At 43.0% G+C, this 15,867-nt stretch overlaps 1 protein-coding gene across 6 annotated transcripts in view; it reads right to left on the bottom strand.

The window, feature by feature from the left end:
• Positions 1–15,867, bottom strand: part of Rnf144b (ring finger protein 144B) — a 64,314-nt gene that overhangs the window by 13,038 nt on the left and 35,409 nt on the right. For all 6 annotated transcript variants that reach the window (XM_055595193.1, XM_055595195.1, XM_055595194.1 and 3 more), the window contains one exon: positions 7,875–7,935. In XM_055595193.1, the coding sequence (XP_055451168.1) occupies positions 7,875–7,935 (61 nt within the window). The remainder of the gene's footprint in view (positions 1–7,874; positions 7,936–15,867) is intronic.

Here is a 15,867-nt window from a genome sequence, read left to right as displayed (position 1 = left end):
TAGATGTACTCAATGAAAAGACAAGGTCACAAAATAGTATAAATGAGCTATGTTTGGAAAACTATGTGTATAGAGACACATTTTGACTGCTTGCAGAAGACTATGGAAGGTAACAGCTTGTCCTGGAATGGAGGTCAAAGGTTGGGTGAAAAGGCACAGGTTTTCTTTAGTGTTAATATGGATTTAAAGTTACACTTAGTCACTGTGTGTTGTGATTGTGTGCATGCCACAGAGTGCATGTTCAGAGGACAACAGGAAGACTCGGGCCCTCTCCTTTCACCACGTGAGACCCAGGAATGGAGTGCAGGTCTTTGGACACGGTGGGAAGGACATTTACCCACCGAGCCATCTACCATCTATCTCACTGTTCCATATGATTTTTTTTATGGCACAAATACCACATGTACAATTTTTTAAATTGGTTTGAAGTTGCTTTCTGAAGTCAGGCATGGGGGCTCACACTTGTAACCCCAGCACTCAGGAGTGAGGTATCACTCAGAATGGCAACAGTCATTTTTCCTTATATGAAAACAAGTTCTTACACCTTCTAGAACTCTGCTCTCGATAACTATCACCCATTTTGCCTATGTCAACCTGCCTATCGAATCTTCCCAAATGTTCTGAAGTAAAGCACTTGCCAGAAGCACCTTAATAAGCTGTCTGCCGAGCGTCACCAGGAAAATCTGTCTGGGAGCTCTGCCTGCCCTGTCTTCTATCTGACACCCCGCCTTCCACCTCCTGGGGCTGAGGCTCTGTCTTCTCTCTTGTGCCACTGTTCTTCTCTCTCCTGTGCCACTAATACTGTTCTTTGCCAGCATCCGTGGGCACTGTCCAAGAGGTGCTCAAAGACTCCTACCACACTCTACTTATTTATGGCATAACTGAGGCCCAGCCCTCAACTTTTGTTTTGTTTTGTTTTGTTTTGTTTTGTTTTCAAGACAGGGTTTCTCTGTGTAACAGTCCTGGATATCGTGGACCAGGATGGACTCGAACTCACAGAGATCCTCCTGCCTCTACCTCCTGAGTGCTGGGATTAAAGGTTTGCATCACCAGAGCTGGCCTCAGCCCTCATCTTCATTTGACTTCGAAGCATCACCCCTTGTCATTAAAAGACTAAAAATTAGGCACGTCTATTTCTCATTCTTAATTCAGCAAATGGCTGACTTCAGGCACTTGTTAGAGTCTTGGGCATATGAAATACAAAAATAAAGATGTTTTTGTGCTCAGAAATCTCACATTGTGAAGATTACTGTGTGAAAGAAAAGAGGTATTTAAAACAATATAACATCTTACAAAGCTATCAGTGCAAATGATTAGGAGTGCATCCCACAAAATAACAAAAATGAAATTATTAACAAATATCTGTAGTGGTATCTGGGATGAAGATAGGATACTTGATAGCTACTTACAGAAACCCTTTATGCTTCTTTCTTATCCACACATCCAAAATAAAATTTTCTGTTTTAATCAAGTCTAACACCAGAAGGCAAAACTGGTTCCTTCTAATCACAGAAGAAAGCAGACAACACGGTGAGGTGAACCACAAGGAGTCTAAGCCAGAAAGGGCAAAGGCACTAAATAATCACAGATTCTTGAAAAAGAAATCCCTTGGGCACTGACAGTGAAGCCGGCCTGCATCTGAAGACACGAGGGGGAGAGTCTCTATCCAGATGTTAGAAGTAAGCTTCTGTACTTAAAGGAAGCACCAGTGACGGCAGGACACTGATGGGCCCTGGCATCGTATAAGCCAACTGCCTCTGTCCCCAAATCCCAGGTGACTGGTACCACACTGGTGGCTGGACACCAATCACGGCAGAAGTATTCACCCCTTGAAACTGGCAAGCATTACCAGCCAGAGAGTTCCCTCCTATAAGACTGACCATCAACACATCACACAAGCTAAAGCGAGCTAAACACATCATCCTAAAATCTACATCATCCAGCACAGCACATCCTGGAGCACAGAGTAGGGAAGCTGGAACTGCGTCAGTGACGGGGGCTTTTCCGTGTGTCTCGTGGCCAAACATTTCTGCTTCCCGATCGTCCTTGATATACACAGACACACACACACACACCTGTAACAGAACCCCAGATGTGCACACCTTCCAGATAGTGTCTGGCTGCATGTACTTACTTGGCTTTCGCTATATGCTTGCCACATCTTCCCTGCCTCTCTGACCTCAGCGCAGGACTGGGTCCCCTACCCTGGAGAACAGGCTGTTTCTACCATTTTGTACAAAGCACACCCAAAGCAGGTGCTTCCTGCAAAGCACCTCTCCCACTCTCAATCAGAGGGCAGACAATGCATGCCGGTCAATCTCAGCAGGGTTACACACAAGAGGGTCAGAAGAAAAAGACCTGCGAATTCAGGCGCTGCTGACTCCCCATGTACTACTCATCAACTGCTGGCTAGGATCTGACATGACTGCAGCCCGGAGGACTTTGTCCACACAGCAGGGTGCCCAAGGAACAAGATGGCATCATCTGTGCACAAAAGGTCTGTTCTGAGGGACACTTTTCCCACACAGACACACGAGCAGGTCCTAGGAGACTTGTAGGTGGTGTCCTGGTCACTTGTTCCACTTGCTTATCTTCTCTCTAAACCATGGAAAGTGCCATAGACAACCCTAGTCAGGCTCCTGAAAGGCCTCCCACTTTCTCTTTCTGTGTTAAAGTCGGGGGCTATGTAAAGTAGGGGTTAGGAAGAGTGGGACATCTCAGGGAGCAAGCGGCTCAGGAACACAGAAATGGGACTGCAGAGTCTTATCTCTTGCAGTCCAGTGGCCACACCCAGCTCTCTCACAGCTGCGAAAGAAAGCCGGTTTTGTTTGAATGGAAGAAAAAGCGTTTTGGTGCCTCTGGGCCAGGAAGCACAAAGGACATTTAAGTAAGTGGCTCTTCTATCTAGTTCCCAGTTTTCTTCACAGCAAAGGCCCCATATCGTGAAAGCACACTTCCTGCTATTTCAATAGGCTAATCACTAATTTGCTCAGGATTGCCTGAGACAAACTTTTGAGACCCCTACCACACTTTCGAGAACCGTTTGACACTGAATGCACATTAGTCCTGCTTTCGAGGTTATTTATAACTCTCCATATTTAGTAATCACGTTTAGCTCTTTGGAATCATGAACAATGTGCAAAACTACAAATGGTTTTGATCTGTTTCTAAAGTTTCCCTAAGCGGTGCATATGGAAAGGTTCACCCACCCAAGAAATCCATCAGACCTTCAAACACAGAAGACAAACCCAGAGCTGAAGGTTACTGCTGTCGGCTAGGGAGATCTAGATGCACAAGAGCGTGGGGTCCGCCACTTAGAAAGCAACTGTCCAACCCAACACTTTTCTTCCTTTGAAATCATCTGGTCAGCATTATCATCACTCTGCATAGCCCGGTACACAGAGCGGGCTCCACACGGCAAAGTCAAGTTCCTCCGTTTCTTCTCCCCACCTTGATTCTTGACTTTGAGGAACATTCAGTTCCTTGAAAGGAGGCCTACCAATATGTACTTTTTGTAAGGGATTGAGAAATCAGTTTAGTGAGCTGTAAGTGCACGTGTGTGTGAGTCCATGCGTTCCCCCAGGTACAGATACCAAAACCCTCAAATCTTTACATCCCTGGCTTCCTTAAAACACAGTGTCAATGCTATATGAATAATTGCTGTATTATGTGGGGAATAATTAAAAGTTGTTTAGTACAGAAGCAATCTGTTAAAAATATTTTTTTTCAACCCAAGGTTGGCTAAATCTATAGATGCAGGAAGCACAGATAAAGAGGGCTGGTTGCTAAATGTATTTCTTATTCTGGGTTACTGAGAAGTGGGAAAACACAGGAACTGCCCCAAGGCTGGGGCTCTGTGATCATGTAAGTGATTTATGAATGTATGAAACTGGAACTGTATTATGAAAGACTCACATGCAATACTCCTAAAGAAACTTTACATTACATGAATTCCACCACTCGTCCCCACCCCCCAGGCTTCTTCTAATCTGAGGTACCCATCTTTCCTCTTGTCCTCAGCTATGGGCCTTCCTTCTCGGGTCAGCTGTGAGGAAAGAGGATGTAGAAGAACATCAGTCCACAAGCCTGCGTGTGCCATGGCTGATCCTGCCTCTGGTAGCCCGGGGAGTAGGGGAAATACATTTGGAGTCAGCCTTCTAAATCTGCCGGCTCTGCTTCTACACAGTCAGCAAATCCAGCGCCCTTCAGTGAGCTCCATATTTTCAAAGATTTCATGCGTACAGTTGTGTCTGCTCCTTCCCCTTCAAACTTAAATCCCTCTCCCTCCAAACCTACATCCACATGCAAGATGGCTCATCAGGCAAAGGTCCTGTACACAGCACGGGTCCTACTGACTTGATTTTGATTCCTGAAACCCACAGACAGGCGGAAGGAGAGACCAACTCCAGATTTTTCCTCTGACTTTCATCCATGCCTTGGCATGCGTGCCTCACATCATGCACACACAACACAATAATAATAAATACGTAAATTTAAAAGAAATGCAAATAGGAGGAGACTGGTTGGGAAGAGGGGCTTTAGTGGGAAAATGAGTGGTCAGGACGGGACAGTGGGGGAATGTGATCAAAGTACATTGAATAAATGTGTGAGTGTTGTGAGTGAGTAAATATAACCTTAGGTTCATAAGCCTAGAATATAAGAATGAAGACAAAAGTAGCCCCCAAAGAGTGACCTGGAAGCTTATGGTGAGAATCACATGGTGTGCATTAGCATAACTTAAAAGTGACGGTGGCACACAGCGTCAGAGCGGCAAATCCAGTCTCCAACTGCGATTACTTCTGCAAGCACGCCTGGTGACTGAAGGAAAGCCCCGTGGCTGTTTACCTTGAGACTCTGCTTGTTTAGGCAATTGTGCAAAGCAAGAAATGCTACTTCAAACTTCTCTACTTCTGTATTCTGACAATTACTAGGAAATTGAAACAGCCTGAGAAGTGAAACTTGCCAGGAGATCTAAGAACTATATCTAACCCAGATGACAACTTTCAGCTTTCAAAACCTGAATCCAGTCAAGCTCAGCATTGTGGGAGGGAGCGAAAAGGGAAGAGAAGAAACAAAACTCCAACCCTTGTTTTTCCTACATGACAACCAGTGGCGTTTGGTATGTGCCAAATGCAATGTGTCTCAACCAACAAGAGTGGTTTTCCTGTCATCCTGTGCCATTGTGAGTCTACCCCAAAAGAGACACTGCAGGAATTTTTATTATCGTGGGAAACACTACACACCCAAGTTAATTTAATTATCAGCTGATATAAATCAAGCTGTGTTAACTTCTATGACCCAATGCATTTTTAATTATGCCAGAGTTAATTTGCCTTTGATATCTCAAAGTAGAGGAGTCTTCCACAGATAGTTAAAATGCCATTAAACCAAAGTAATCAGAATTAACATCTGCTATAGACAATATAGTCCACATAGCCAGAGTAGCCACCATCATCAAACAGATTGCTCTCAAGAGAGATGAAAAGATTCAAAGATTTTCTAATTTGGAATAACATCTAAAGTCATTTATTCTAATACTGTTACAAGACCCACAAAATTTTGCATAACTCAACTTTGGTGAGTTTAAGAAGTGCCCCTGAGTACAAAAGAAATCACAGCATTAAATACATTTTAGTTGCTGCTACCTCCATGGGATTATTTTTCTCTATAATACCGCCAAGTTGGATGTTCTTCCTAAGTGAGTCATGATCTCCTGGAAGATTATTAGAGAAAGTAGAAGTCATGCTCAGATAAGGGGAACCTGTACTAAAGGAGATGTAAAAAAAAAAAAAAAATTATACAGCTTAAGTTCTTCATAGATGAGATACTCAGACAGAATCTATATGATCTTAGACAAACCTCAATTTCTTTTTATAGGGTTGGAATAAAATCAGTTGTCAATGCAAGAGATCCACAGCGGAACAGCTACCTAGACTTTATAAGTAGAGAAAATTCTACGTATAAATAAAACGATTTGGTCAGCATCGTGGATGAACACAGAGATGCAACACCATCTATGAGGATGCCAGCCTGCAAAGCCTGCCTAGTTTTTTGTAATTAGATGGAATGCACTATCACGTGTCATGGAGGTGTCAGCCAATCAATCATGAGTAAAGTTGAACACTGGGGACTCAAAAACTCCCACAAACTAAACCACCACCTAGGGCAGGAGCGTGGTATCTGTTGCTGTTGACCCGTGTGTACCCCGCCCACAAGGTCATTGACCACACTTGGATGCAAAGACCTATTTGGCCAGCTAACCAAAAAGCGTTGTTTCCATTAACAATGTGACAGGAGGACGTCATTGCTCCTGTGGAATTACACCTCTGGCAATAGGAGGATGTTCCCTAAGGAAAGGGGGACACAGAAGAACAGCATGTGAAGGTGATTAGGGATTTTATTACCAGCAACTGTTGCTATTGCAAATAATGAGACATAGGAAACAGTCATAGGAAATGGCCTATAGATAATCAGTATCAACCTTGTTGCACTTGAGCTCTCGGTCACTCTGTTTAAAATCAACCAAAACTATAGATTCATCAGTGAGAACCAAATCCACAGCAAGTTTTAACTTTGGGAGCCATTAGCACTTGTCTAATATTGAGTTATTATAATCCCTATATGTAAATATGTACATAAGAAGTAGGCCTTCTGCTGAGGGCTAGGTAGCGCAGTAGTTAGAGAGATGGCGGTAGCAGTGAATACTATTGTGTAGGCCACACGGGAACACTCAGCTTGATATATGCACCTTACGAGTTTAGTTGAGTGATCTACCCATGACAGAAGAACAAAATGGCCCAGGGTTCACAGACCATAGGACCAAGCCAAGAATTTTCTTGAAGGGAGTAAGTGAATGGCGTCCTTCTCCCACAAGCTTCCCTTCAATGGTCCTCTTCAAGCTCTGAATGGTTTCCTTTCTTGTTTCTCTAAGCACAGCTCAGAGTAGCCGGAAAAAGCAGAGGAGCTAATGGTAACTGTCCTTAGCAACTGTGCTTACCTGTCCTGAGCACAGCAGACAGACGTTAACTTCCCCACACCGGTGTCAACATGACAATTTCCCATCAAGATACTGGCCCTCAGGAGCTTCGTTTTCATAGGAGGCTAGGTTGGTAATATGCTCCGTGAGACTATGCCAGGCCTGTGCAGCATCTTCCTCAGAACCCCCAAATACTAAAAAGATAAACTGTTCCATTCAGCATTGTTCTAAGGGTGGTGGGGGGTGGGGGGGATGGACTCCTCAAAAAGACCTGTCAGAGCTGAAAGGAATAAAAACACACTCCCTGCAGATAGATGGGCTGTGGAGGGAGAAAGACCAAGAAAGCTGCTCTGAGCCCAAAGTCAGAAAGACCAATCAGCCCGGTGCTCTGTCAATTCTTAGAATGACACACAGCCAAATTCTTAGGTATGGCCATGGCTACAAAGTCTGTGCCAAAAGGGGGGACAGTGAGTACTTTAGCCTGATGACCAATGACATGTTTCTGCTGGTTAATGCTTTAAAGTGATCTTCACAGGTGAGAAAAAGGATGATGAACCTCTATTTTGAGAGTTCTTTTTCTTTGTGTTACTATTATGAAACTATCTCACTTTTGCAATACCTTTCTGGACACAGTCCAAATTAAAAATACAAAATAACCAACATAATGAAAGTTTCATTTCCTGCTAGTCTGCATTTTTTTTTCTTTGCTTTTTTTCCCCCTCCTGGCTGAGGCTGGGAGAGTTGAAATTGCGTGTGGCAATTACTGGTTTACACTTTTTGTAGTCCCCTCGTGGTTCTCTTGACAGCCCGCAGCTGCCTTAATCTTGCATAAGGCTCGTGTAAGGATGATCCGTGTAAAAACCACATTCACCACCGGGATAAACAGAAGAATATGTACCTCGTTCAAACTTTAACCGCTGATAAAGTTGAAACTCATCCACAGGCACCAAACAGGCAATCTGAAATCAGAGACAACGAGAGGTAAGAATTCGGTAAGTGGAGGGGCCCGCACCAGCCCTTTCTGATATCTTTCTCCAGCTTTGCCTCTACACTGTCTCCCAGTTGTCTGGAAACCACTGTCTCAGCACGAGTTCACAAATCATCTCCTTTCTTCTTACCAGGGCTGGGCAACCACTGCTCAGGCCACCAGTAACAAAACTCCCCGATTGCCTTCAATCCTTGGTCAGCTGGTAGAAACCAAATTTTTCTATTTGGGGCTCTGACGTTATTTGTGTACAGGTATGGAAGGAGCTCTTACCTTCTCTACAGTGACTGAAAAGGGAACTTTCAACAGACCAGTTCTAGCTTTGGATCTTTAAAAACTAAGGTTAAGCAGGCAGTGTTTCAGTAATCACACAGACTTTGGAGGTAGAAATGGTATGCTCTGAGTGAAACAAATTTCTCTACTGACAAAACCCACTTCACATATTCCACACTGACATACTGTCCTATGGCAACGAGGGAACGTCTTATGACATTCCTTGTGACTACAGTCCCATTTCCGCTTGGACAGCAGAATGAACCAACAGCTTCCTAGTAAACAATGACACTTCACACTGAGCGGATTTCAGAGTCAGAGTGGGGAAAGCTAACTGCTCCTACAAACTGGAAGCCTAAAAGAGTTCCACTGACAGCAATCTATAAATATATTGATGTCACCTAATTACAAATGAGAAATGGAAGGATTGAGATCAGCCTCCAAGAAATTCAACAAGTTAATGTGGGCCCCTCCTCTTAGCAGTTTAATAGCAATAAACTATTAAACTGCTACATGTATATATTATTATATACATTATGCATGTATAAGGTATAAATACAATTTGTTACAAAGCATATTTAAATAAAAACATTTTTGGAATTGACAAAACAAAGCTTTTGAGAAAACTATAATAAGATGGTGATAGAATTAAAAATTGCATTTCATAAATACAGTAAGTATTTTTTGAGACAGGGTTTCTCTGTGTAGCCCTGGCTGTGCTGGACCTCAGTCTGTAGAGCAGACTGGCCTCGAACTCACAGAGATTCTCCTTTCTCTGCTTCCCAAGGAATGCACCACCACTGCCCAACATATGATACATTTTAAAAGTACATTCAAAATCAAATTATTTACTTCAAAAACAGTCTCGATCTGTTCATTTTAGATTAAATCAGACCAAGTTAGCAAAAATGAATTAAAGATCACAAAATAAGCAAGCAAGTTCAGTGTTCTTCATACCAGACTAAGTTTGGTAAATTCAGTCTGTTCTGAAAAACACTCCCCTTCAAACTTTCTTTCACCAAATTAGAAATAAAGTGTGTTTTCATCTGGTATTTAAAGTAAAGGTCCTTTACCGATCCTTGTAGGAAAAAATAAGACCTATTTCATGTCATATGTATTTTGCTACAGTTCTGTTAAAGGCGTAACTGGACTTGAGCAAGATGGAGAATTAGATTTGTTCATCTGCTATAGCACTACCGAAAGAACTCCCCAGAAAGTCAAAGGCATCTCATAAAAATCAGAGTTGGAGAAAGACGGTCCAGGCAACAGGCATTAGAAAACGGAGCTCACTGCTTGACTTTTGCTGCGGATCACTCTGTGTGGGGGGCGAATGATGCAACACTACTTGAACTTTGGACCCAAGCTGACTTGGGGGTTGATCTCACCTGGCCCCAAGGTGGTATTTCCTGTGCCTATCTTTAGCCTCCTCTTCTTGAATGCTACTGAGATCACTGATTCTACTCAACAGTCATGAGCTGACTTGCCCTCATCTACAAGTCAGTCCTGGTGAGCACCTCTTTAAAAACCCATCAAAGGCAGCCCCTAGTAGTGCTGGTTCTCCAGGGAAGAACAATTCATATAATAGCTAAGCCACATAATATTTATGGAAGACCAGCAAATGGAGAAAATGATTTAGAAACTGCTCATATGTTAATGAGAAAAATGACAGAAAGTGACACAGTAAAAGCTACTAACAATATGGTTGGATGTTTATTTTAAATTAAAAAGAGATTTCATCAGACAGAGTAACACTTTATGGCCAACAGGAAAGGCATAAATCTCTAATCCTTTTTTGTGTTGATCAAGTTTGGACTTCCTATCTATTGGTTCATAAGTCAAACATTTATTAGAATTAGGCCTTAACAAAGTAGGTCAACTTTTCCACTGAAGTTTGCAGACACAAAGAGTTATCAGTGCTCACTCCGAGCCTTCAAGAATACAGATAATGGCCAGAGCACACTCATCTCTCCTCCAGCTGTGTCCTTCCAGGCAAGTATCTTCTCAGTATGCTTGCTGACAGCCCACGACAGGCAAAGCACTTGGCAGGACATCTGGGCTATGCAGAAGATGTGCTCAAAGAATAAAATCACTCGGAAGTCAATATTAAAGATTAAGAGTCGAAATGACCTATTCCTTTATTTTTCACCTTTTATGTTTTATAAATTAAAATTAATGTCCTGAAGTGTTTCTAGCATGGTATGGTTTATTTTTAATGAAAAAGACTAGATATGGTTTAAAAAATATATTTATCCGAAGTATTAATTCCTGATTCCACTGCCACTTGGGGCAAAGTCATAATTGTGCAAGGTTTCCATTTGTGCAATTACAAAATCTAAATAATTCTTTTAGGATGAGTTCTGGAAAGTTCTATAGAGCTATGAGTAAAAGGGCTACAGCAGATGTTTGAAGATGTTTTCAAGTGCTTGAAAAGTACCAGGCAGCTAGACTCGCCACCTCCAAGGAAACAGATCAGATTATAATGGGCTACCTTACTTGTCTGCCTTGATGAACTCTTTCATTCCCAACAAATATATTCAAAATTGTCCAAAACCACAGAGCAATGCTCTTTTAAAAATTTTTTATTCCCAAATAATTTCAGATTTAAAACATGTCATAAAGGTCGAATAAAGACTTCCAAAGTGCTACTCTCTCAACTTCTCCCTAAAGAGAACCTTATATAAAAAGTTATCATTAATTATTAAATTAGTGTAATACGACTAAATGGTTGCCAGGACTTATTAAAATGTCGCACACTCCACCACCAGTGTCCTTTTCCAGTCTGGTACCCAGTCCAAGGCCACAGCCCTCCATCCAGCTGCACATCTCTGGGCCTTCTCTGCCAGTTTTCTCTTTCCCTCCTGCTCCTCACATGTTTGGAATTTACAGGCCAGTGATTGTATGCTGTTCTTCAACTTTGGTTGCCCTGACGCCTTACTGTGATTAGATTTAGGTTGTGATGGGGGCGGGGGGGAGAGAATATTGTCAGATGTGATTTGTGGGCCACCAGGAGGCACAGTGTCATCAGGGCATTACAATACTGGTGATAGTAACACCTTGATTTGATTAAGGGAATCTACACTAGATTTCTCTGTCCGTTGTAATTTGCATATATCTTGTAGGAGTGTTTTAATTTAGGATCCTTTTTTTTTTTTTTCAAGTATCTGTCACATTTGTGTGGATGCCTAAAGAGGCCAGACAGGGTATTAGAGTTCCTGGAGCTGGAGTCAGTCTGTTGTAAGCCAACCAACCTGGGTACTGGGAACCAAACTTGGGTCCTCTGGAAGAGCAGGAAATGCTTTAACCATTAACCCATCTCTCTAGGCCCCTAATTAAAGATACTTACGATGGCTAGCACCCTTTCAACAATTAGGAGGCACACAGATAAAGATGAAGACTTCATTATTTATATTACACACAAGAGAGTGCAAGCAGGGAGAGAGGAAAGGAAACAGGTACTCACCTTTGCTGGGCATTACCTAAACAGGTTTTGTGTGAGGAGCTCTAACTGAGCTTAAAGCACACAAACACGAGTTCTAGGTGGTCACACCGCTACTGTGGGTTATCTGAAGGTCATGTGGGACCAAAGGCTTCTGAAGCCACTCAAGCAGGCTGTTTCTAGCTGTCCCATAGGGAGACAGATGCTGCATAAAGCAGATATTTGGACTGACCAAATTGAGGACCTTGGAGGAGGAGTAGAACTGGAATGTCAAGGGTGACGGATCTGGTTGTTCCGTGAGAAAGCCCAAGCTTGTCCTCAAGAGTGCGTGCTAAGGTGATGGGAAGCTGCAGTTACTCACTACAGGGGTAGCTGGAAGACTGACTGATTTTTAGTTCCTGTTGCTGGTTCTTTCCCAAAATATTAATATGGTCGTTGTTTAAATTAGATAGAAATAAGAAGTTTGGTGGTTCAAAACAACGGTAATGTCACAGGCAGTTCAGAAAGCTAAAAGGAAAGCTTTTCAGCATGTTCCCCATAAAGAAATGACAAGCAGGTCAGTAGACAGATACACCAAACCTGACAAAGGCATGTGAAACTATGTGTGTATTGAAACATCACGTGATTGTGGTGGTCTGAATGGCAATGGTCCCCACAGGCTCATATACTTGGATGTGTGGTTCCCAGTTAATGGACTGTTTAGGAAGGGTTAGAAGGTCAGCCTGTTGGAGGAGGTGCATCACTGGGGGCTTGGCTTTGAGATTTCAAAAGCCCAAACCAGCTGTCTGCGTCTCTGTCTTGCTCTGTCTCTCTGTTTCCAGTGTTTGCCTGTCTGTCTCTTGTGTGTATGTGTCTCTGTCTCTCTGTCTCTGTCTCTCCCTCTCTCTGCTTCCAACTTACAGATAAGACGTAAGCTCTCAGCTACTGCTCCAGTGTCATGCTGGCCTGTCTGTCTCTGTGTGTGTATGTGTCTCTGTCTCTCTGTCTTTCTGTCTGTCTGTCTCTCTCTCTCTCTCTCTCTCTGCTTCCAACTTATGGATCAGATGTAAGCTCTCAGCTACTACTCCAGTACCATGCCTGCCTGTCTGTGGTCAAGATCTCCACCATGACAGTTAGAAACTAACCCTCAGGAATGGTAAGAAAGCTCCCAAATAAAATTCTTTATTTTAAAAATTGCCCTAGTCATGATGTCAGTTGCCAGACATGGTGACACACACCTGTAATATCAACATTTGAGAAGACAAGGCAGAAGGATAAGAAAGAAAGAGAGAGAGAGAGAGAAAGAAAGAAAGAAAGAAAGAAAGAAAGAAAGGAAGGAAGGAAGGAAGGAAGAAAAGAAAGAAAGAAAAGAAAGAGGGAGAGAGAAAGAAAAAAGGAAGGAAGAAAGAGGGGGAGGAAGGAAGGAAGGAAGAAGGAAGGAAAGAAAGAGGGAGAGAGAAAGAAAAAAGGAAGGAAGAAAGAGGGGGAGGGAGGAAGGAAGGAAGGAAGGAAGGAAGGAAGGAAGGAAGGAAGGAAGGAAGGAAGGAAGGAAGGGTAAAAAAGAAAGAAATGGGATATCTAAGTTTGGTTCTGGGCACCCAGGTTGGGCAGGTCACAGCTGCCTGTAATTCCAGCTCCAAGGCATCTGCTGCCCTCTTCTGGAATTTGTAGTACCTACACATGAGCTGCATACACACACACACACACACACACACACACACACACACACACACAATCTTTTTTAAAAAAAGAAGGAAGAAATATGTAAAATGTATATGCTTTCTATGCTAATGAGAATGACTAACTTAGGCCAGTGCATTGGCTTGGAGTTAAACCCCTGGAAGTCCAGTAAGCTGATAACCGGTGTTCCATTCCCAGAACCCACTATGGAAAGGAAAAACTGGCTGCCCAAAGTTCTCCTCTGACCACTACATATGTGTGCCCCTAAATGCGTCACAGGCACACTAATAATAATCATAAATAAAATGATTATACTGTGGCTATTCCTTCCTTTCTTTATTTCTTGTTCACTTTAAGAATCTGTGGATACATGGGCAATGGATACTAATTTCATTCAGTGAGTGTCTCTATTGCTGAACAGATGTGTACTTCAGGAAAGCTCTGAGCGCCTTCTGAGATACTAGAGAATGCTGCTGCAGCTCTCTGATCTCGCAGAGGACCTGAGTGTGGGTCCCAGCACTCTCGAGGCAGCTCATAACTGTCTAGAACTCCAGTTCCAGGGTATCCAACACCTTCTGACTGCCATGGACACCACACACGCACATGGCATACATACATACATACATACATGCAGTCACAGCACTTCTATGCATAAAACAAATATATCTTAAAAAGAGAGAGCCTGCCGCCTGGATCAACTACTAGAAACTCCTTGGTTTAATGTAGTTATTGTTTGAAATTCATGCTAGTTCCCTTGTTAGGTAAAAAATTTTCCGCTCCTTAGACCCAAGCAGAAAAGATACTTTTCTTTCTCATCCTTTCTTTCCAGACCTTCTTTTCAAAAATTAAAAGAAGAAAAAGAAACAATTTAAAGAGAACGGAAGAAATAATATCAGACATTAAGAACAGAAGCTTTGCTCTAATCTTCGCTGTTTTCTGGTAAAAAATGAACCACAGATGCTGAACTAAATACCCAGTTGCAGTTGTGCGAAGTTTTTACTTTTCCACCCTATCTGCAGAGCAGAAGCAGGAAGCCAGCAGGACAGGCACACACACACTGACAGGACATCTGTGACAGCCACAGCTGAGAAGAAATGAAAAGTGGGGCACAGTTTTCTGGATCACAGTTTGCTATGACCATAGTATGGAAACAAGCGTCCCGCCCACATTAACACTAACACTGGAAAACACTGGAAAAGAAGGAAGGGAGGAGAGGGAAGAGGAGGGGAAAGTGGAGCCTGCTCTTCACAATTATTTATGCTGAAAATAATAAGTGACCTCATAAGAAGTGTGGGTCATGCAGCAAATAGTCTTTTGAGTGAGAACACTAAAATGTCATAGTTAAAATTTTAAGTTAAGATCAGGATTCAGGGAGCACTACCTACTGGTTTGTGAAGTCAGGCCAAAAGGAAAAATTAGCAAAGATTTTACTCAGGTCTGGCCCTTTAAATCAGCTGCTTTAAAAAAAAAAAAAAAAAAAAAAAAGTAAAGAAACAGGTTGAACAGTAGACTACAACAGATGAGTGCAATTGGCCATGAGCAGATCATTATGACCAGTCAAGCAAGGTCTGGGCTGTCATCTCTGAGGCGCTGTGACTTGCAAAAAACGAAGGCAGGAAAAACCACTTGTGTGCATTCTAATCATAATAACATAGAAACCAGCAATGTCTTCTGTCCCCAACCCCAAACCACAGGCCGCACCTTCTACGTGAGCGGAAAGGGTGAATCCCCTGGTCTGAGTGCAACAGATACTAAAAACCGGAAACCAGATCCTGAATGGAAATCACCAGAGGGCATCAGAGCAGGAGGAGTTGGGGGTGAAAGGTAGGTTCTGAAGCCGCCTCAAGTTGGCCCCAAGCTCACTTCTCACATTACCCCTGTCCCTTCCTTCCCATGCAAACCTACGGGTCACAAGAACACACTCCTGCAGCTGTGTAGAGCTGGGACAGAGCCAACTAAATGGCTGCTTCGTTTTCCTATGCAGCTTTTAAAGGAGATTTTCTTCTCCTCTTACATGGAGCTTTCAATACATCTAAAAATGAAGTTTTAAGTGTGTTCAAAAATAAATTTCAGCTGGGAACCTCAAAAATATCTCTTCACTCTGGTTTGCAGAGTCCTTTTTTTTCCCTTCCACCTCCAAAATTCAGCTTTTCTCCAGTCAGCACACATCACGAAGGATGGGCAGTAGAGACCCAGTCAGTCCCTTCCCGTTTGTTCTCCGACACTACGGTGAGGGTAAGAGTTTCATTCGCCTGGGCATCTTCATCGTCCTGCTCCTGCTTCCCACCACGGTGAGGGAAAAGAGGGCACCGGCAGCCTCTCCCAAAGCCATCTTAAATGAACACACCATCGGAGGAAAACTATTTTGCATGTGTAACCTCGATTCCTTAGCCCTCTGCTTCTCCTTATCTAGGCCTCTGGGCTCTACACTCCAAATCCTTTCCTGCAGAAATTCTGAGCCCTTGTTCCTGGCAGGGCCAACGGTGCCCACACTTCTTCTGGTGAACACCGTGGCACTGGAAGTAAAAGGCAGGCTGG

This window comes from Psammomys obesus, unplaced genomic scaffold, assembly GCF_907164565.1.
Source record: "Psammomys obesus unplaced genomic scaffold, mPsaObe1.curated_primary_1811, whole genome shotgun sequence".
NCBI lineage: Eukaryota > Metazoa > Chordata > Mammalia > Rodentia > Muridae > Psammomys > Psammomys obesus.
This window is presented reverse-complemented; position numbering and strand designations above follow the sequence as displayed.